The following is a 23,612-nucleotide window of genomic DNA, read 5'->3' on the forward strand; positions in this document are numbered from 1 at the left end:
CCCTTCTTGCTGCTCTTCTGGATCACCTTGTGCATCTTGGGGTTGGCAGTTGCCGTTGTTGTTGTCTGATGATTCCCCTGCAAAGATAATGCATAGCACCTTGTTCATGGTGTCCAAATAGACTGCACTGATGGAATATGGCCTAAGGCACGGATCGATATAATGCATAGTATTGATCTGAACCATATCCGCCAAATTGACTCGAAGCATATTGTGATGGCCCAATGCTAGATGGTCTGCCAAATGGAGCAAATAAGCTACTCATTGGTGTATGTGGCTGCTGACTCTCAGTGAAGTCAAATGTGCTTCTGCTTTGCACATGAGAATGATATGTCATCCATGGTGTTGATGGGCCAGGTATTGATGGGGTAGGCATCCAACCAGTATAATGTGGGAGGATAGTTTCTGAATATGGTTGGAATCGTGGATGGACTAGGATGAGACGGCAGGAGCTAAGGGAATAGGACCAGCGCCGATGCCATGCGAAAGGGTGAAATCGGCAGTGGGGGCATAACATCATCAGGTGGAGAGGATTGACGCATTTGATGTTGACGACGTCGAGGAGGAAGTGATTGACGTCGTGCTGGTCTACGTGAGGGGCCAGGTTGGTTGATGGGTTGGTCCTCTTCCAATTCATCATTAAAAGTTGCTGCTTGAGGTGCGATCGAGGAGGTGGCATTTGGCAAAGCCTTCTTTCTTGTTCGAGCAATCATCATTTTTCTTAATGGACGCTTAACTTCTGCCACGTTTTGTGTTGATGGATTTTGTAATTTTATCAAACAATCCTCAATTGCGTCCTCCTGTAAAAATAAAAAATATATACATAACGTTACATTTTATGTTAAAAAATATAAAATTATTATTATAAGTATTTAATAATGAAAAAAATACATGTTGTTAATCATTACCACACAACCAATAGCAGCTCCACTTATTGAGATCCAACGTCTACCAGCTCGACGGTACCACTCCATATATTCAGAATGATGGTGGAGTGGTTGTCCCATTTGTTGCCCTTGAACAATATATTGTTCTCGCCTATTCCAACGATGAATATATGTTGCATGGTGGTGTGCCCAATTACTCTCACTGAGTCGGAGAGTAATATCGTGCAACTCATCTGTTTGCATCGGTGGTGCTGGAATAGGCTGGGCCAAACCAAACTGCCTCATGACTCTGTCAGGTTGGTGCCATTCAATAATATGAAAGCAAATTAATGGCACCACTGTCTTCCAACTGGGACGACCTTGGATACACATGTCTGGCAGCTCATCCAATAATTCCTCACTATATGGTTCCCAAGTGATCTGCAAGTGAATATTAGCAAAACATGAAGTGATTATAAAGGTACGGAAAAATATAACATATTATTTTAAGTCATATTATTACATCTTCAGGTCGCATCCGGTCAAGGTTGTACCGAATTTGTGGCAGTACATGAGTTGTTACTTCAGTGATTTGTCGAGCTCTACTCCACCTGTTAGTTGATAAGAAAATTAAAAATATAATACAATAAAAGGCAATTTATTCATTGCTTAATAGATAAAAATATAAATTTAATGACATACCTAGCACCTAGAGGTGCATGATGAGGAGCTGATGGATCCCTTATTGATGGAGAGATTATTTTAAATCTCTCCCAAGCCCAGATCTGCAAAATGAATAGTGGTCCTGAAATCTCCTTTGTTTCAGTAACAGCAACACGGCATAGCTCACGATAAAGGAAGGCTAAGCAAGCTCCACCCCAACTGTATGTCGCAGCTTCCCTCAAGTCTTCTAGAAGGGGTAGAAACATCAAGTTGACACGTGAGTTTGTCTTGTCGGGAAATATCGAACTAATGAGTCGTAATATGAATGCTCTTGCATGCCATAATACGGTTAAATCATCAGCTTGAAGTGGAATATCTCCAAACTCATCAACTAGCCACGATAATTTGAGTGTATGTCATCGGATCATTTCTGGGGGTGGTCTAGCTCCCAATAATGTCTCACAAACCGGCGATCGGCGTGACATTCGATTCTGTGCAGACCCATGTACTGGCAAACCGGAAATAATGCTGACATCCTGAAGAGTGATTGTGCACTCACCAATTGGCATCATAAACGTATGGGTTTCCGGTCGCCATCGCTCAACAAAGGCACTGATCAGGTGCCAATCAGGCACTGATCAGGTGCTCAACAAAAACCCTAGTCTAGCAATACTAATAAATCCAGAATCACGAAGATGAGGAACAATTCGGTCATCAATGTCAGTATGTAATATTAGCCCCTGCCTCCTGCATGTAACCACTTCATGCTCAACTGTACCATTCCAAATCCCTTCAGAACGGTGTTGTGGCTGGAGTCGAAGAAGCTCTTTATCAATTGGACCAGGCACAATGTAATCTCTTCTTTCTTGTTGTGTAGTCATACCTATTTAGTATTACAAAATATACATTTTCAATGGATCTTTTGATAGGTAAAACAATGCACATATGTTTCTTGTACATTAATTAATATACGAATGGTAACAAAAACATATAATGAAGGAATTAAATTATATAAATAAACATAGTCAATACATTACTTAAAAGTACAATATTGTTGAGTACATCATCAAAACATATAAATATACATGAACAACACATATAAATATTAGAACTAATTAGGTCACCCTGACTATTTGATTCACAGGACATGATCTAATTAGCTCATCATAAAGGTCTTTGTCCAATGTGTAGTTGATTTTAGGTAACATGGGCTTCAACAGAGTATGTTTGTTACTATCACGAATTTTTATACCACTTGACCGACACATTGTCCGCGTAGCGACCCAACTAGCATATTCTTTTGCGAATCCCTTAATTAGCAGTAAATATGATGGGGTACGGTTAGCTTCTAATTTTTGCCATACGCGGTCAAGTATACCCTTGTCGTAGATACAGCTAAAAGCTGACCTTAAAGCCAAATATCTAGGTTTATCTGTTAATAGCTCTCCTTCCCATATGATTTGTTGAATGAGCCCGTTGACCCTTATCATATGCTTAACAATGCAGAGTAGGTAATTCCCTGTAGTTTAGGGTGTTACTTCCATTGGTAGATTAATCAAATTTTTAATTAGACCATGTACCCTTGCTCTTTGTTGTTGATTGACAATCCTTTTTGGAGTGCGCATTATACGAGCCATTATATTATCTACGACATAAACAAAATGGAGCACAAATAAATATATGAGAATCACATGATAATGCAAACATTATGGGAGATAATGTACTTGATAATAATACATGTTACATTTACACATAAAATTAAAATATAAAAATAAATACATTCCGCAACAATTTATAATAATGATACATATTAACATAATTAACTTATGTTGTTCCTTCGCATGTGACAATTTTTTTTTGTGTGTCCTTATACATGACATAACGAACAATGATTTACACTCCAATCCATTTCATTCTTCTTCCTTGACGAAATTGGTCGTCCTTTAGACCTTTTCTGGGTTGGGTCAGGTAGAAGAACTGGATAATTATCTGTTGGCCAATCATTAGGATGTCCAAGAGCATGAAACTGCCACTCATAGCACTTAAGTGTTTGCTCCAATGTGTAATAATTTGAAACGTATTGCTCATAATTAATTGACATTGCTTGGCATGCGGCAATCACATGAGAACATGGAATGCATATTTCTTCAAACTTCTTGCATGTGCATTGCCTTTCATCAAGTTTGACCACATGCTTCGTTTCAGATCTTCCCTTCCAAACTTCAAATTCACCACAATCGCGGTTAAAGATTTGGACATTATATGAGCTTGCTTCATTTAAATTGTCAAGTAATATTTGACGACATGCTGGTGTAAATTTGAAGCCCATTTGCAGTTGCTCACGGAGGGTCGTGCGGCGTGTGTCAAAATAATCAACACCTTTGGAAAAATATTTTTCTACCATTGCAGTTATGGGTAAAGCACGGATCCCTTTGAGTATTCCATTAACAGACTCAACAGTATTAGTTGTCATGGAGCCATAACGTTTCCCTCCATCATGAGAACGTGTCCATTTTTCCAAAGGTATCTTTGTAGCCCATTCAAATGTATCAGGATGCTCATTCTTGATTGTGTTCATGGCCTCATAAAAATTTTTTTTTCCCAATTGTTGTGCTGTAAAAATAAAAAAGCCATGTTATTTGTTGGATACACATGTCAACTTTATATTTAGATTACAGTAACAATAAATAGTCAACTTAGAAAACTAACTTGCCTTTCGGAGAGCTTCTTTCATATTAGTATTCTTAAACTTTGTGTTGTAATTGCTGATGATATGTCTTAAGCAGTATCGATGATGCCCAGCAGGAGGCTGCAACCAATCTTGATTCATTGCCTTTTTTATGGCAATATGTCTATATGATATAACACATATTCCATTACGATCTGTCACAAACACCCTCAAACAAGACATAAACCAATCCCAGTTCCTTGTATTTTCACTGTCGACTATTGCCCACGCAATTGGGAAAATATGGTTATTACCATCAAGTGTTGTTGCACAAAATAAACATCTTTTGTACTTTCCATATAAAAAAGTTGAGTCTATGAATATAACCGGTCGACAGTTCTTGAATCCTTCTATTGTTTGTTTATATGCCCAAAACATTCTATCGAAAACCCGATAAGCAGGATCTAATCTATTATTAACAAAAAAATGATCATCTTCAATCAAGAACATACTTTCAGGGTTCTGTTTGCACAAAGCAAGCATAAATTGTCGCAACCTTCCGTAAGATTCGTCCCAATCACCAAAGATCTTAATAATTGCATCGTGCCTAGCCTTCCAGGTCTTTCGATAACTTGGCATATATCCAATCTTATCTTTTATTTCAGACTGTAACGCTCCTATCTTCACATTGGGTTGTTCACGTACAATGGCGAGAATGAAATCAGATATAAATTTGCTATCCAATTGCTTATGATCTTGTGACAGTGATGGATTAACACATGTATGTGGTCCATTATATCGCGTAATTTTCCATATATCACTTCCTTTCCCTCGTGAGGCACGCAATCTCCACTTACAATTGCTCGTTGTGTCTTTGCACCTGATGGCATATGTTCTACTCTTTGTCTCCTCATTACAAAACTCATGGTGCCTATGTAAATGATATTCTTTGGCAAATTTTAGACATCCTCTCTAGATGAGAATATCATTCCTAATTCAAACTCTTTTAATGGATCCCACATTGAACTACACTGTGGTGTTGACCATGGATCAACCGTTAGCAATGAAAAATCTATTTCACTATAAGGCGGAGGAGGGACAAGCGGCATTATTGGGTTTGCAACATGAGTATTATAGTAAAAAGGCAAATCTACTACTAACTCATTATGATGACCACCATCCTCATTCATGTCCCAGTCATCACTATCAATCCATTCTTCATCAGACTCCGCATCATCCTCATCATCATCAGGACAATAATCATTGCTAGCGGATTCAAAATCATCCGTACACTTCAGTGCTTCAGTGTAACAATTATTTGATGGGCCCGCTTCATCAACAACATTTGCAGATGGTCGAAAAATTTCAATATATAATTCAATCGATGACATACCTCCAATTTCATCAATGTAATTAAACATAATATTCACATCGTCATCGTTTGTCAAACCCATGCAATCCCATTTAAATGAGCCATTTTTTTCAATGGGTTGTCTGAACAAGATTTTCGATATAAATTCATGTCCACCTTTAAGATTAATTCCACGGACAATTTTCATTCCTAAAGTACCAAAATCCATACGTTTACCAATAGTAATGACGGTTGATGAACCCCCATAATATTCATAGCCTTCATCATTCATAATGATTTCTCCATCCCAATATAAAGTAGCAAAACTTGGAATTGACATTTCTGATAAAATAAAAATCGTAACAACTATCAAAGATAAACGGTGCAGTTGACAATACGTTTTACATTGTACATTACTAATTTTTCTATTTTTTTAATTTTAATTAATAAAATAAATTAATATTTTATTTCTACTAATTATATTTTAATTAAATATGAAATGATTTCGACATATTTTTATGTTACTCTTGTTTTAATTTTTTAATCATATTTTAATAATATTAATTTTTTAAAATAATTACATATTAATTGTTATATTGAGTTTCGCCAAATTTTTTTATTTTATTATTTTTTATTTCTTCCATATTATCTAAATCATATAATTTTATAATTTATTTTTATTAATTACATTTTAATTAAAATGCTACTTATATTTTTTTGGCAATTATTTATATTACTAAAATTTCATTTTTTAATAATATTTTATATAAATTTATATTTTATTTTTATTACATCCTTTTCTATAATATATTATGAACACAATTTTCTATTAATAAAGAAATTATTTTCAACAACATTTTACATTACTAATTTTTCTATTCTTTTAATTTTAATTAATAAAATAATTTAATATTTTATTTCTAATAATTACATTGTAATTAAAATGCTACTTATTTTTTTTGGCAATTTTTTATATTAGTAATTTCTCATTTTTATTAATATTTTATATAAATTTATATTTTATTTTTATTACATCATTTTCTATAATATATTATGAACTCAATTTTCTATTAATAAAGAAATTATTTTCAACAACATTTTACATTACTAATTTTTCTATTCTTTTAATTTTAATTAATAAATTAAATTAATATTTTATTTCTAATAATTACATTTTAATTAAAATGCTACTTATTTTTTTGGCAATTTTTTATATTACTAATTTCTCATTTTTTATTAATATTTTATATAAATTTATATTTTATTTTTATTACATCATTTTCTATAATATATTATGAACTCAATTTTCTATTAATTTTTCCCTTTCTTCTATAGCTTTTACTAATTTTTAAAAACTTAAACTATTATTTTATTTTATACTAATATTCTCTGTTCAACTTATTAAACTATTATATTATGAGATACAAAAATTATATGACTTAATATAAAATTTATTTTGTAACATAATTTACATTTATAATTTTTATTTTCTCTTTCCTAACATTTTCTTAATACTACAAATTTATATTATTTTTTCTTTACCTTCTTTACTATTATACACTAAAAATATAATTTTTTGTATTATTTTTCCCAATAACCAATACTCATTTTATCAGTATTATGCTATTACTATATATATATCAACTTGCTCACAAACATACCAACATGCATGCATAAAAAAAAAATATATATATATATATATATTATTTTCAGCATAATAATTACATTAACACTCAAGCATTTTATATATTGCATGTTAAAACTTGTAACGAAAATTTATTTCTTAAGGAATATTATATTTTTTTCACAATAATATACATTATTATCACCTAAGCATTTCATATATTATATGTTAAAAATTATTAAACAGTCAAAATACATACCTTAATATAATTTTTTTTCAAATTTCTTCTTTCTTTCCTTGTGATCTACCACTGCCTGCACCTTACTCTTCTCCTTCTTGCTCCACCCGAGCTGCTCCACCAAAATGAGACAATGGATGAGGGAATGAAGGAGCGAGGGAGACGATGGACGAGGAATGAACGAGAGCGAGGGGCTTGAGGGCGAAATGAAAGCCGTAAATGAGAGCGCAGGGAGAGAGAGCAGGAGTAGAAATGGTGATCAGCATGAACACGGGACGCTAATAAAAATAGCGTCCCCCCTTCACTGAAGATTCCTGCAGAGATTGGACGGGGCGGATCAGCATGGGACGCTAATAAAAATAGCGTCCCGCGTGCAGGAAGATTCCCTGCCCAGATTGGACTTGCGCCAGGCCAGGCTTGGGTGGGAGGAGGCTGTAGCCAGGCTCGGGAGGACACGGGACGCTAATATAATTAGCATCCGGAGCAGATGGGACGTAATATTCCTCGCGTGCATGAATTGCTGCAGTGGCTCATTCCGGACGCTATTCAAAATAGCGTCCAAGCTTCGGGTGCTATTATGAATAGCGTCCCTTGTTCAGACGCTATTTTGAACAGCGTCCCACGCGGTGACCACTGCAACCCGCCCCCTCTTGATAATTTTTTTTGGTGTTAGCCTATTCTGGTATTTTTCCTTTATGAGTTACCTTAGTACAGTCATTTGCCCCTGCTTTTGAGTATGCTGAAATTCATTTCAAAGTGCACTAGCATACTGACAAACAATGAACGCAGTAAGTGCCAATCTTTTGTGAATTAAGTTTGATTTGGAATCTGATATAAACTCGGTGAATGCAATGAAAAGCACATTTAGTTATCATAAGTTCATGTTGATAATGCAGCTCGATACCCAGAATATTCTATGGCAGAAATCTCGTTTCTGTCATTATCAGACCCTAATATTTTCCCTTTTTAACTTCCAGTGGAATCACTCCATGGTAAACTGCATCACTGGCGTAGGTAGTATGCAAAACTAGTTCTACACTGGCTGATTAATGACTGGCATCCTAATTGTTCACGTCATGGATGGCAATTTAGGTCTAAGATGATAGTTTTTCTAATTAGAAGCAACAGTTAGGATCATTAGTTGTTGAAATGATAAGGTTGCTGATGGAAGGTTTACATCATTTGATTTTGATCAATGCCAGTGCAGTTAACATAACTATCCATAGTACCTTGCTTGAAATTTGTTGTCCCCTAACAATCAAGGTTGCCATGTGACAACATTAACACAATGGATTGGGGTCTGTAAGCAGGTTGGTGGTAACAGTTAGGGGCTAAGAGAGTTCGGTGGCTTAACTCTCAATTTTTCTTAATTATTGATGGGATTAGTTGCACAGATTTAGATCATCCATTATTAAAAAAAAAATAAATAAAAGCAAGCTGGTCATGCTTGTCAGGTAACAAAAACATTGTTGCAATTCCTGAATCCTGACGTTTTCTAGCCAACTCTGGCAATAGAATAATTGATACACTTAGCTGATTGTTAGCTTTCGTGACTCCTTTCAATGCATCGTGTGTCATACAAATATAATGAGTAAATCCTTTCTAACTACATTTTGAGGTGTTTTGTTTAACTTATAAATCAGTTAAACTTTTTTAAGTAAAAAATTATAAGTAAATTAGCATTTGATCTGTCTTATAAATTAAAAAAAATATTTAAAATAAGTAAAAAGTCATAAATAAAATAGTCATTATTTATTATTTCTGACTTAACAATTTATTTTAAAACTTTCCTTTGATCAAGTAAAAGAATATGTTATCCTAATAACTTTTAAAAATATGAATACTATTGTGTGTAATACAAATACAAAGAATGCACCATTTCCAATTAGATTTTGCATCTTGTTTGGTTATCAAGAATGACAGAGGTGGAATAGGATTTGAAATCTTATTATTTGATAAGGGAATAACAATAAACTTGGGGAATAAAATTTGGATTATTACAGACTTTTATTTATATACTAGCATTTTTATAATATGTATTGTACGTTATTTATACTTATTGTATGTATAATTTTTTATTATAATATTATAAATATTAAGTTTAATTATTTAAATTAAAATATTAATTTAATATTATTTTAATTAATTATACAAATAAAAATAATTATTAATTGATGTTGCTGTGAGTCTTTAAAATCTAGTCCTAAGGCCACATAAATCTATAATAGAGAAAAAGTTGAGGTGGGTGGCTTTCTAGTAAGTCACTCCGACACTCAAGTCAGAGAACTTGATGAAATATAAAGAAGAATTGTAATGAGATTTTGAGAACAAGAATATGTGTACCTTATTTCTGGTTACTTGGTTGGTATTTATAAGCTTTTTAGGAAAATATTCGTTGCTTCATTTATGGCAATAATCTCGGTTGATATGCCGAGATTGCCTCTATAAAATCCGATCTTGCTTCATTACTGGCGTGACTATTGCTCGATATATCTTTCGCTTGCCTTATCGGGTGAGCAAAGGTAGTTTGTTCGATCTTTTTTCAGTCCAATTGTGCTTTGCTTGGCTCGCTTGGTCTTTTGACCATTTAAAATAGTGTTTGACCTTTTTTATTGTCACGTTGGACATTTGTGTAGAATTTTGACTATTTGACTTAGATTTTAGGTGAGTAGTATCATTAGTTCCCCCTCTGGTCTTTATGAATCTTTAGGTTCATGTTGTTGCTCGTCCAGCTAGGATATGACATCTCCGTTGTGTGTGGTTCTTTTTAGCTATTGTGTTTATCCTGTGGACAACTGTCATAGTTTAGCATGCCATGTTTGATTTGATAGCTATCATTTAAAGTTTTCTCTTGGGAAGGTAAACTGTTTTTTGATGGTGTAATGATGAGGGTTTTTGAATTTCGAAAAGTATTTTTGGTTCTTCTTATAAAATTGACCTTCTTCCCTTATTGTTTCATTTTCTCTACTTTTGTTTGATTCTTTGGTTATCATTTCTGAGTCTTCGATGAGTTCTTTTTTAGCAAATCCTCCATTTTGAAGGTAATTAATTTTATTTCTTCTTTTTTTTATTTTTCTTTACTATTTTCTTCGAATCATGAGTGACGTTAGTGAGAATTGGGGCTTAAGTGCCACTTCCCTTTCGCTGGAAATCATTTACAACCATGATACTAGTACTCGAGAGCTATTTTCGGAGTCAGACCATTGTTGTCACGATGCTGTGGAGGTTCTGGAGGTTATTGGTCCTTCTGCTTCATCGGCTGCCACCAAATCTCAGCCTCCTACGAACATTGGATTGAGTTCTTCCAGGGTGAAAGTTCCTCCTAGTGTTTTCAAACTGCGATCTTGGTTGAGTGGTTGGTGTTGACCCCACAAGCTCAAAGGAGCGTAGATTTTGATGATACCAAAACTCAACTAGAATCAAACTAACATTGTTTTATGTGTTGTGCTTCTCAAAGAACAAAGAAAAATACACAAGGATTTTATGATGGATTCATGCTTTTGAAGAAAGGATGACATTCTAAAGATAACACAGGACGAATCAAAGGAGATAAAAGAAGAAAATGTTACCTTCCAAGACTGCATTTAAAATCAAATTTGAAGGTATATATAGTATAGAAGTTAGTTTTAACTTTTAGGATTGCTTATGAAAAGAATTGAGGAGTAGAAGTCAATGATACTTATTTTCAATCCTTCAAAAGATTTTTCTTTTAAATATCATTATTGGCCTAAAAGTATTTGACTATGATTTTATGTAAAGTTTTACAGTTTTGAAAGTTATGCAGAAAAGTTTTTCTGGTATGCTAACTGATTTGCTACTTATTTTAGTATGCTAACTGGATTGCTATTTTTTTCAGTATGCTAACTGTCTCATCTCTACACAACATTGCAGAAAAAGAAAAAATAACGGCTATTTTCTTGAAATTCATAATTGTAACGTTCAAATGAGTTCTCAAATGGTCAAAAACGTTCCAAAGCTATAAATACACCTACCCTTGGCCATTTTGCACTTAATGAAAGTATTTCTACTGTTCAAAATCATAAAAGCTTTCATTCAAAGTGCTCAAAGTATTTTTATTGCTCTTTATTGGCTTATCTACTCATCTCTTCTTTATAGATTCTGTTGTATTGAGTAAGAGTGAGTTTTAAACACCTTATTATCATTTGTGAGAGGTCATTCAAGCACCTATTAAAGCTTGATTGTGAAAAGTGTTTGAGATTACACTTGGTAGAAGTGTGAAGCTACTTGTAAAAGCTTTGGTAAGAAGATTTGTAAAGGGCCTTTGTCTCTTGCCTTTAAAAGAGAAGAATAGTGAAGTGAAGACGCAGAGTGAGATCTTTGAGAGAGTGGATGTAGGCTAGTTGAGCGAACCACTATAAAATTTCAGTGTTCATTTTCTCAACCCTTTCTCTCTACATTTATGCATTTTAACTTTATGATTGATATGCTTTTGCTGATATGAAAGTTGATGCTATTTGCTGTTAACCTTGCTGCAAACTAAGAAAATTAGTTTACTGCTGAATCTGCTGATATCTGATTTAATCTGTTTGTTGTTTGATTTGCTGTCAGTTAATATATCTGGTGTACTGCTCTGTTTGCCGTGTTTTGAACATATTCAGATTACTGAAATTTTTACCATACACTAATATATTCTGTAAGATCAGTATACCGATAGCCTATGACTCAACCTTGAATCAACTTATCAATAGAGCTGTATTGTTTATATCTCATACTAGAAAATCAGGTTGAACCAAGCTGCAATTTTCAAAGGTTTTGAGCAATAACCGAAAATTATTTTTAAAGTCCAATTCACCCCCCTCTTGGACATATTTTGGGACATCAATTTGGTATCAGAGCTTGTCTCTCTTGCTTGAGGATTAAACCCCTTAGACTGATCCATTCACATGGCTGGTTCATCTAGAAACTCAGCTGGTATACCTGCTCCCTTAGCTGAAGGTTATTCTATCACTAGACCGCCACTTTTTAATGGCACAAATTATTCTTTTTGGAAAACTAAAATGAGAAATTTTATACAATCTGTTGACATTGATGCTTGGAGAATAATTAAAGAAGGTCCTTATATTCCTTATAAAACCAGTGAAGGAACTGTACAAATTCCTAAAGCTGAAGTTGAATTTGATGATAATGATTGGAAGAAAATTTCTACAAATGCCAAGGCTATTAACATTCTTCATTGTGCTCTTGATATTAATGAGTATAATCATATTTTAGGATGTCAAACTGCAAAAGAAATTTGGGACAAACTAGAAGTCACATATGAAGGAACTGATGTTGTGAAAGAGTCAAAGGCAAACCTCCTCATCCGTGATTATGAGTTATTTGAGATGAAGCCTGGTGAAACTATTGCTAAAATGAGTACCAGATTTACAGATCTTGTAAATCTTCTTAAAGCTCTTGGAAAGAGATTTGAGGAACAAGAACTTGTAAAGAAAACTTTGAGATCTCTTCTAAAGTCATGGGAAGCAAAGACCACTGTTATTCAAGACACCAAGGATTTCAGAAAATACACCTATGATGAGCTAATTGGTTTTCTTATTGCACATGAGATGATCTATAAGAAAGATGAGAAAGAAAGTGATCAAAAGAAAAAGAAAGGTATAGCCTTCATATATGAAAAGGTAGATGAGAAAAAGAAAAGTGTTGCTCTTAAAGTTAGTTCAAGTGATGATTCAAGTGCTTCAAGTGATGATGATGAAGATATGGCTATGATAGTCAAAAGATTCAAAAGAGCATTTAGAAAAGGTGGAAGTAGATACAAGAAGTTCACTAAGAAATATGCTCCAAAGACTCCAAATCATTCAAGTGAAATAGTTTGTTATGAGTGTAACAAATCAGGCCACATTAAGCCAAAATGTCATACATTGAAGAAGAAAAACAAGTTTAGAAAGGATAAAAGCAAAAAGGCAATGGCAGCAACATGGAGTGATAGTGACTTTTCATCAAATGATGAACAAGTGATAAAGAATCTGCAAATACTTGTATGATGGCAATTGAAGAAAAAGGTGAAAGCTCGCGTATTGAAGATAGCGAAAATGAGGTAAATCTTGAACTTTCTAATATTGATGAATTAGAATTTGCATTTGTAAAGACATATGATAAATATAGAACTTTTAAAAAGAAATGCAAAATTTTGGTTCATGAAAATTGTGTTTTAAGATCAGAAAATATTTCCTTGAGTATGGCTTCAAAGGAAAATGAATTTTACAAATCACAAATGAAATTATTTAAGGAAGTTAATGATGAGCTTCAAAGATCAAAAGAAGTGTGTGAACAACTTCTTGAGAAAAACAGAATTCTTGAAGCAAAAGTTGAATCTTTGACAAGAGATTTAACTAAATTTATAAAAGGAAAAGAAATACTTGATATAATTCTTGGGAATCAAAGATCCACAAATGAAAAATTTGAAATTGGTTATGATGGATTTATGAAATATGGAAAATACAAATAATTTTTTGTTAAAGCTACATCCTTTTCTCAACCAAATATTACATGCTTTTATTGTAATCATAAAGGTCATATGATTAATGCTTGTCCTATTAGGAAAGGAACCTTTAAGGTAAAGAAAGTATGGGTGCCTAAAGGAATCCTACCTAATATTACTAACACACAATGACCCAAAGTTGCTTGGGTACCTAAGAACGCTTAAGCGATTTGTGTCCGCTAAGGAGTATGCTGGAAACAGAACATTGGTACACTGATAGTGGCTGCTCTAGGCACATGACAGGAAATAAAGGCAAATTTTCCTCTCTTACTTTAAAAGAAAAAGGTTATGTCAAATTTGGTGATAAAAGTAAAGCTAAAATTATTGGATGTGGAACTATTGGTAAAAATCCTTGTATTGAGAATGTTGCATTAATTCAAGGATTAAAATATAATCTTTTAAGTGTTAGTCAACTATGTGATAATGGTTTTAAAGTCATTTTTACTTCTACACATTGTGAGATCCATTAAAATAATGTTATATTTGCTGGTGCTAGAATAGATAATATTTACCTACTTGATTTAACAAGTTTTGAAGAAAATTGTGAAACATGCTTTATGACTTCAAATGATAGTGCATGGTTATGGCATAGAAAATTAGGACATGCTAGCATGAGTACACTTGCTAAACTCTCTAGAAGGAACCTTGTTAGAGGACTTCCAAAGTTAAGATTTGAAAAAGAATTTCAATGCAAAGCATGTGCACTTGGTAAGCATACAAAATCATCTTTTAAATCAAAAAATGTTGTAACTACGTCTAGACCATTGGAATTATTACATTTTGATCTTTTTGGTCCAATCACACCTAGAAGTCTAGGAGGCAAGGCATATACATTTGTAATTGTTGATGATTTTTCAAGATTCACATGGACTTTCTTTCTTGCTCATAAAGATGAAACCTTTGATATATTTGAAGCTTTTTGCAAAAGAACTCAAAATGAAAAAGGATATTGCGTTACATCTTTGAGGAGTGATCATGGAAAAGAATTTGAAAATAATTTGTTTGAAAATTTCTACTCTCAAAATGATATTTATCATACATTTTCAGCTCCTAGAACTCCACAACAAAATGGATTGTTGAAAGGAAAAACAGATCTTTCCAAGAAATGGCAAGAACAATGCTGAATGAAAACAGTTTACCAAAATATTTCTGGGCAGAAGCTGTAAATACAACATGCTACATTTTGAACAGAGTTTCCATTAGAGCTATTTTAAAGAAAACTCCTTATGAACTATGGAAAGGAAGAAAACCCAATATTGTATATTTTCATGTCTTTGGTTGCAAATGTTACATTTTGAATAACAAAGACAGCAATCTCAAGAAATTTGATGCTAAATCTTATGAAGGAATATTTCTAGGCTATTCAACAAATAGCAAAGCATATAGTATTTTCAATAGAAAAACATTGACCATGGAAGAATCAATGCATATACTTTTTGATGATGCTAACACTTCCTTGCAAAGGAAAGATTCTTGTGATGATGATATTAAGCAGATTCTAAATTCAAAGAATTCAAATAAAGATGAGCTTGATTCAAAAGAACTAGTGGAGGATGATCAAAATGACAAAGAAGAAGAACTTCCTTGCTCCACAAATGTTGAAATTCAAGAAGACTCCCAACCAAATGTTGAAGAACTACAAATTGAGGAACCTCAACATCAAGATATTCCACAAGAATGGAGGTACCATAGAAATCATTCCAAAGATGAAATTCTTGATAGTCCATCACAAAGAATGATGACAAGAGCTCAACTTAGAAGATATTTTGGTAATGTTGCTTTTGTTTCTCAATTTGAACCAAAAACATATGATGATGCTCAAAATGATGAAAATTGGCTTTTTGCTATGCAAGAGGAATTAAATCAATTTGAAAGAAATAAAGTGTGGACACTTGTTCATAAACCTAAAAAACATTCTGTTATTGGAACTAAATGGGTATTTAGGAATAAGATGGATGAAAAAGGACATGTAGTTAGAAATAAAGCTAAACTAGTAGCTCAAGGATACAACCAAGAGGAAGGTATTGATTTTGATGAAACCTTTGCTCCGGTTGCTAGAATTGAAGCTATTAGAATGTTGTGTGCATTTGCATGTTTTAAGAATTTCATGCTTTATCAAATGGATGTTAAAAGTGCATTCTTAAATGGATATATTGATGAAGAAGTTTATGTGGCTCAACCTCCTGGTTTTGAAGACCCTCATTTTCCAAATCATGTTTACAAGCTTACTAAAGCTCTTTATGGTTTAAAGCAAGCTCCTAGAGCATGGTATGAGAGACTTAGTAAATTTTTGCTTCAAAATGATTTTAAAAGAGGAAAAGTGGATACTACTCTTTTCATTAAGAAACTAGGAAAAGACATGCTTATTATGCAAATCTATGTAGATGATATTATTTTTGGTGCTACTAACCATTCTCTTTGTAAAAAATTTTCAAATATAATGAAAAGTGAATTTGAAATGAGTATGATGGGTGAACTTACTTTCTTCCTTGGATTGCAAATTAAACAAATGAAAGATGAAATTTTTATAAATCAGTCCAAGTACATAAAGGATATGCTAAAGAAGTTCAAAATAGAAGATATGAAAAGTATCGGAACTCCCATGAGCTCAACAATTAAATTGGAGAGAGATAAAAAAGGTAAAGAGGTAGATAACAAACTTTATAGAGGTATGATTGGTTCTTTACTCTACTTGACAGCATCTAGACCAGACATTCATTTTAGTGTATGTTTATGTGCAAGATTTCAATAATGTCCAAAAGAATCTCATCTTGTAGCAGTTAAGAGAATTTTTAAGTACCTCATTGGCACTCACAACATTGGCTTGTAGTATCCAAAATGTGAATCATTTGATCTTATTGGTTATGCTGATTCATATTTTGCTGGTAGTAGACTGGACAGAAAAAGCACTTTTGGAACTTGTCAATTTCTAGGTCATGCATTAGTTTCATGGCACAGTAAAAAGTAAACTTCTGTTGCACTTTCTACTGCAGAAGCTGAATATATTGCAGCTGGAAGTTGTGTTGCACAGATTTTGTGGATGAAACAGCTTGAAGATTTTGAAATTAAATTTGATCACATTCCCATAAGATGTGACAATACTAGTGCTATAAACCTATCAAAAAATCCTGTCCAACACTCTAGAAGCAAGCATATTGAAATTAGACATTATTTTATTAGGGATCATGTTCAAAATGGTGATATTCAAATTGAATTTGTCCCTTTTGAAAAACAGCTTGCTGACATTTTTACAAAGCCACTTAATGAGGAAATTTTCTGCAAAATAAGAAGAGAACTTGGTATGATTGATGCTCTTGATTAAGTTTTGATGCATTCTCATGTTTCTAAATGAAAATGAAGTGATAAATGTTGGTTTGTAGTGTTAAAGATGTGTTATAATATTTTTGGTGCAATTTGAAAAATTCTGGGTCTGATCTGATATGAATAGTATTCTGCAGAATTTGATCATAGTGGCATACTAATTTTTTTTGCTAATTCTCTTGTTTGCCAAATGCTTTACCACTGCTCTAACTTTTCGTTGGCAAACTGGCAGTCAGGTTTGATTGTAGTAAAACTCTAAAATTTTTTTTACTTTCCGAATGCCTATTCTGCATGTCTAAAAAGCGTATTACTTAAATACCCCTCTATTTAGAGTATTGCGTCTCTATGTATTTTAAAGGGCAAAATAGACTTTTGACATATTAATCAGCGCGGGACTCAAAATTTTTCAGAACCATCAATCTTCTCTCTGCTTCTCCACTGGTACACGGTACCCGTCTCTCTGCAAATGTCTCCATTTATGTCTTTTCAGATTTAAAGTTCAAAATTTCGTCTCTCTTCGTCGCTTCACCTCCCAAGACCCGAACGAATGCATCTTCTTTCCACTTGCTAACCCATTTCGCTCGCAAGTCTCACAATCATCATCTCCCTTCATCTTCCTTAACAATTTCCGAAACTCATTGGCTGTGAATCAAATCTATTGTTCCAAGTTAGAAAATCCCAAAAATTTTTCTATTCATTCACTGTTATTTCTCTAAATCTGCCGAAAGAAACCATTCAAAGTGATTCTCGTTGGATTAAAATTTTCTGACGCGTTCTCTTCTGCCATCATCGATTCGCATTTTCTGTCTCTACAAGTCTCAGGTATTGAATCTGAAGCGCTAATGGAAACGTGTTTTATTTTTTGTGTATGATTGTTTTGTTTGTTTCGCTTTTGAAATTAGCTACTAAATTTTTTTTTTTTTTGAATATTAGCATTATGTAAAAATGTGGTATATAACAAAATCATGAATCGGTTGCCATGGATTCTCAAAAACCCGAGTATTTCTTACTGTCTGTTCTATTTTTATGACATTGTGCTAAATTATGCTAGAAATATGTTGATGTGCTTCGAATGATTATATATTGGCTGCTCACATCGTTAAATTTGTGAACCCAGTTTTCACTATCCCTACGGCCTAATTTTCTTCTGGGTTGGTCATGGCGCGGGCAAAAGGAAACGGCAAAGCAAAAGTCACTACATATTCATCATCTTCGGATTCCACTGATGCAAGTGTTCCTGCATCTCCTCCTCCACAAAAAGACGCTCCTCTAGTAATTAGAAAATCAAAAGAAACGCCCAAGAAAAGAACTAGTGAGCCTGTCCAAGAAAAAGGAACCAAAAAGAAAAAGACTTCAAAAGCTCCAGTTATGCATATGGAAAGGGCCATTCATGAACCAAGGTACATCCACTGGCCTGCTTTTACTGAAGTCTCTGTTCCTTTACTATCTTTGTTTGAATATCAAAAATGGGACAAATTGTGCTCTGACACTGAAGGAGTATATGTGGACTTAGTTCAAGAATTCTATAAGAATTTAAGAGTTGATGATTCTGAAAGAGATGAATCTTTTAAGGTGAAAATGAAAGGAAAAGTCTATGAAGTGACAGTAGATAGATTAGCCAAAGCCCTAGGAATCCCAAACAGTGGGAATAAAATTTGTTCTCACAAAGAAGTTTTTGCTGTTGGTGGATTTAATAAAAGAGATTTTGAGGCTGAAGTGTTTAAAGGGGAAGTAAAAGATAAGACTAACATTACCCATGCTCACCAACACATCAAAATTCTTCATAGCTTTGTCATCTATGTGCTGAATCTTAGAACTGGCAAGCCAAACTATTTAAGTACTCTTGATCTCTGCATAATTTGGCATATTGTGAATCAAATTGAATTTAATCTTGCCTATTTGATGATGAGGCAAATTATGAAATGAAAACCACCTTACAAGCTACCCTATGCCCATATTCTTAATGGTCTATTTAGAGACTTTGGGATACCTCTGGAAACCGAGAAACTTAGGAAAAATATGATCCCAATTACAAGTCTGCAAAAAGATGATGATGGGAGAAAACTTATATTTGAACAAGGTGCTAGTTCCAAGGATAGTGCAAGCGGTACTGTTAATATTGAAGGAATTTTGGAAGAAGTGAACAACTTAAGGGAATTTTTTGAAATTGAACTTGGAGAAATATAGAAGTTTAGAGCTTTTCAAACTGTTCTTATGAATGCTCTTGATTCTAAAATTGATGGCACTTTGATGTTGATGTATAAAATTGTGGAAGAATTATTTAAAATCAAAGTTCATCTGGGTATTTCAAGCACTGAAGCTGGAGAAACCAGTAAGGCTGCTACTGGCTCTGTTCCTGAAACAGAAAAAGAAGAAGAAGAGGAAGAAGAAGAATCTGCAGAAGAAGAAGAAGAAGAGGAAGAAAAGGAATCAGAAAAAGAAGAAGAGGAAGAGGAAGAAAAGGAAACAGAAGAAGAAGTAGAAGAGGAAGAGGAAGAGGAAGAAAAGGAAACAGAAGAAGAAGAAGAAGAGAAAGAGGAAGAAAATGAAGAAGAGGAAGAAGAGGAAACTGAAAAAGATGAAGATTATTCTGATGATGGAAATGGAACAGGAGGCAGCAAAGAAGGAAATGAGAAGGATATGAGTGATTCTGAATCTGAGCCGGAACCACAGACTCCTGCTCCTGCTACACCTAAAAAAGAAAAGGCAAAAACAACTCAAAAGAAACAACAAAGCAGTGAGCAAAAAGGGCAAACTGGTAAACCATCTGGCAAAAAGACTAAAATCGGCAAAAGTTGATGCAGACCGTACTACTGCCAGAATCGAGTTAGCAAATGCCCTATTATTCCCTTAACACCAGGAACTGCAATGGCTGCTGAAATTCTTCAAACCTTGAGTTATAAACCTGTCAAGCCAAAAAGGGTGAAGATGGCTGCTCCAAGACCAATCAAAAGAAGCTCTAGGCTGCAAGGATAGATAACTATACTGCATGTTTGCTGATTGAATGTTTACTATTTTTTAGTTTTCTGAACTTTAATTAGTTTGCTATATTAGTTACTGTTTTGACCGTTTTATTTACTGCACTTAACTAAATTTTGATTCATACTTATGTGCCTCATTTCTCCCATATTCTTTTGATGCTGACAAAAAGGGGGAGAATGAATGAGTAATCTTGTTGGTATAACTTGTGATTGATATAGTTGTGATTAGTGTGCATATTTAGTTGGTATTTATAGTTTGTGATTAGTGTGTATATTGTGCATATTTTTTAGTTGGTATTTTTAGTCACACTTGAGCAAATGCTTATGAATATATTGTTGAAATTATTAAGGGGGAGTTATTTGTGATTAAATGTTGATATAAGCACACTCATAGGTGGAGTTATTTCCACATATATATTCATACACATACTCACACTTATCAATATTTACATGGTGATTCGATTGAGTTTTGTCATCATTAAAAAGGGGGAGATTGTTGACCCCACAAGCTCAAAGGAGCATAGATTTTGATGATACCAAAACTCAACTAGAATCAAACTAACATTATTTTAAGTGTTGTGCTTCTCAAAGAACAAAGAAAAAGACACAAGGATTTTATGATGGATTCGTGCTTTTGAAGAAAGGATGACATTCTAAAGATAATACAGGACGAATCAAAGGAGATAAAAGAAGAAAAGGTTACCTTCCAAGGCTACATTGAAAATTAAATTTGAAGGTACATATAGTATAGAAGTTAGTTTTAACTTTTAGGATTGCTTGTGAAAAGAATTGAGGATTAGAAGTCAATGATACTTATTTTCAATTCCTCAAAAGATTTTTCTTTTAAATATCATTATTGGCCTAAAATTATTTGATTATGATTTGATGTAAAGTTTTACAGTTTTGAAAGTTATGCAGAAAAGTTTTTTTGGTATGCTAACTGGTTTGCTACTAATTTTAGTATGCTAACTGGATTGCTATTTTTTCCAGTATGCTAACTGTCTCATCTCTGCACAATATCGCAGAAAAAGACAAAATAACGGCTATTTTCTTGAAATTCGTAATTGTAACGTTCAAATGAGTTTTCAAACAGTCAAAAACATTCCAAACCTATAAATACACCTACCCTTGGCCATTTTGCACTTAATGAAAGTATCTCTACTGTTCAAAATCATAAAAGCTTTCATTCAAAGTGCTCAAAGTGTTTTTATTGCTCATTATTGGCTTATCTACTCATCTCTTCTTTATAGATTCTGTTGTATTGAGTAAGAGTAAGTTTTAAACACCTTATTATCATTTGTGAGAGGTCATTCAAGCACCTATTAAAGCTTGATTGTGAAAAGTGTTTGAGATTATACTTGGTAGAAGTGTGAAACTACTTGTAAAAGCTTTGGTGAGAAGATTTGTAAAGGGCCTTTGTCTCTTGCCTTTAAAAGAGAAGAATAGTGAAGTGAAGACTCAAAGTGGGATCTTTGAGAGAGTGGATGTAGGCTAGTTGAGCCGAACCACTATAAAATTTCAGTGTTCATTTTCTTAACCCTTGCTCTCTACATTTATGCATTTTAACTTTATGATTAATATGCTTTTGCTGATATGAAAGTTGATGCTATTTGCTGTTAACCTTGCTGCAAACTAAGAAAATTGGTTTACTGCTGAATCTGCTGATATCTGATTTAATTTGTTTGTTGTTTGATTTGTCGCCGCTAATATATCCGTGTACTTGCTCGCTTTGTCGTGTTTTGAACATATTCAGATTACTGAAATTTTTACCATAGACCAATATATTCTGTAAGATCAGTATACCGATAGCCTATGACTCAACCTTGAATCAACTTATCAATAGAGCTGTATTGTTTATATCTCACATTAGAAAATTAGGTTGAACTAAGCTGCAATTTTCAAAGGTTTTAAGCAAGAATCGAAAATTGTTTTTAAAGTCCAATTCACCCCCCTCTTGGACATATTTTGGGACATCAGTTGGGATCTCCTAAACCTGTCAAAATCGTGTGGGATTAGCAAAGATCAGTTTTGCTTGTCATTCACTGGTCAAAGAGGTTGAGCGAATAATTACTTTCTTAATCCGATTCATGTGGGTCCATCTCCCAATTGCACCCCTGGAAGATCTTATCCGCCTTTTGAGCTTTAAGTTAGAGAAAAAGGCTTCATACCTCTGCTCGCATCTTCTCCACATTTTTTCATATTAATACCAGAGACAATGAGGAATTTTGGCACTTCCATGCTTAGAAGTGAATGGGTCCTTTTATCGGTCTCCCATCTTCCTTAAAGAAATGGAAAGACAAATTCTTTTTTGTGGAGGACACAGTGGACGAACAGCGGGGAGGCATATAAATGAGCTAGAACTATTTGGCTGATAAGAGAATGGGAAAGGTGCAACTGAATGTCAAGGAAAAAGCTGTAGTTCGGGAGATTAAGACCATTGTTCGATCAGACAAAATATTGATCAAGGCTTTGCTCGATATTGAGGCCCAATGATGGTCTTTCATCTACGTGACCAGGGACCCAGTAGCTACCAAGCATTGCAACAATATCCCAATCAAGGGTAAAAACTTTAACTCTTGCTTTATTATTTTTGATACTTACTGAGATTTTTTATATGTGCAAAAATGATGAGCTGAGCCAAGAACGTTGAAGAACTTATACGGAAGAAGAAAAGGGCCAGGGCTCATCCTACTGTGGACTCTTCCACTCCTCCTGCACTGAAGAGAGCCTAGGTGACTGAGCTATTGGTTTCTCTAGTTGGTGGTGATCAATAAGTGATTCCTCTGGTTACAAAAGCAAGAGTTGATGACGCTTTGCTGGCAACTTCTCAACCTACTACTTAGCAGAATGTCGGGTAGCTTTTGTCCGGACAGTCGGTGGTCGAGAATTTCAAGCTCTTTGCCTAGTTTGCCAAACGATACACTCTTTCTATCAATCGAGCTCACCTCGACCTGGATGATGACAATGAGCTCGCCCTTCAAGCTGTGACTCTATAAATGGAGCAAATAGCTTGTACTCAGCTGCTTCGTGAGCATAATAAAGCTTTGAGGGGGCATGCTGATGCATAGGAAACAAAGATCGCTCTGTTGCTTGAGTCGAATTCTACATCTGAGAAGAAGATTCAGGAGCAAAGTGAGCTTCAAAAGTTAAAAGAAAATGTGAAGGGTCTTGAGGCTGAGCTAGAGATTGCCCAGGCAAAGTAAGCTAATTTGAAGAAGAAGATTGAAGACCAAGGCACTAAGCTCGCCACCACTGATGAACGTTTAACTGACATTTATGTCAAAGCCCAAAATGACATAATTGATGATTTCTCCAGGGTAGATACTCTTGGTGGTGGTGAGGTTGACGGGGAGGGGATGGGGGAGAATGTAATTGGGCAGGGGGATAGGAATGAAGTA

General features: G+C 34.1%; 2 protein-coding genes across 2 annotated transcripts; both read right to left on the reverse strand.

The window, feature by feature from the left end:
- Positions 1 to 452: 452 nt before the first annotated feature.
- LOC131177887 (serine/threonine-protein phosphatase 7 long form homolog) lies at positions 453 to 1,500 on the reverse strand. Its single transcript, XM_058143055.1, has 3 exons — positions 1,390 to 1,500; positions 909 to 1,307; positions 453 to 800 (listed from the first exon to the last, which is right to left on the reverse strand). The coding sequence occupies exons 1-3, from the start codon at positions 1,402 to 1,404 to the stop codon at positions 453 to 455; spliced, it is 762 nt and encodes a 253-aa protein (XP_057999038.1). The 5' UTR covers positions 1,405 to 1,500.
- Positions 1,501 to 2,167: 667 nt separating this feature from the next.
- Positions 2,168 to 5,888, reverse strand: LOC131177888 (uncharacterized). The gene is made up of 5 exons (XM_058143056.1): positions 5,242 to 5,888; positions 4,239 to 5,128; positions 3,417 to 4,142; positions 3,103 to 3,174; positions 2,168 to 2,412 (listed from the first exon to the last, which is right to left on the reverse strand). Exons 1-5 carry the CDS (start codon positions 5,886 to 5,888, stop codon positions 2,168 to 2,170), a joined length of 2,580 nt encoding a protein of 859 aa, XP_057999039.1.
- Positions 5,889 to 23,612: the final 17,724 nt, after the last annotated feature.

This window comes from Hevea brasiliensis, chromosome 2, assembly GCF_030052815.1.
Source record: "Hevea brasiliensis isolate MT/VB/25A 57/8 chromosome 2, ASM3005281v1, whole genome shotgun sequence".
Classification (NCBI taxonomy): domain Eukaryota; kingdom Viridiplantae; phylum Streptophyta; class Magnoliopsida; order Malpighiales; family Euphorbiaceae; genus Hevea; species Hevea brasiliensis.

Coding starts and splice junctions, on each gene's coding strand:
- LOC131177887 (XM_058143055.1), bottom strand. Junction 801..908: donor GAGCTGCTATTGGTTGTGTG/GTAATGATTAAC, acceptor TTATTTTTACAG/GAGGACGCAATTGAGGATTG.
- LOC131177888 (XM_058143056.1), bottom strand. CDS start 5,888: ATGTCAATTCCAAGTTTTGCTACTTTATATTGGGATGGAGAAATCATT. Junction 4,143..4,238: donor AGAAGCTCTCCGAAAGGCAA/GTTAGTTTTCTA, acceptor TTATTTTTACAG/CACAACAATTGGGAAAAAAA. Junction 2,413..3,102: donor ACAAAGAGCAAGGGTACATG/GTCTAATTAAAA, acceptor AATACTAAATAG/GTATGACTACACAACAAGAA.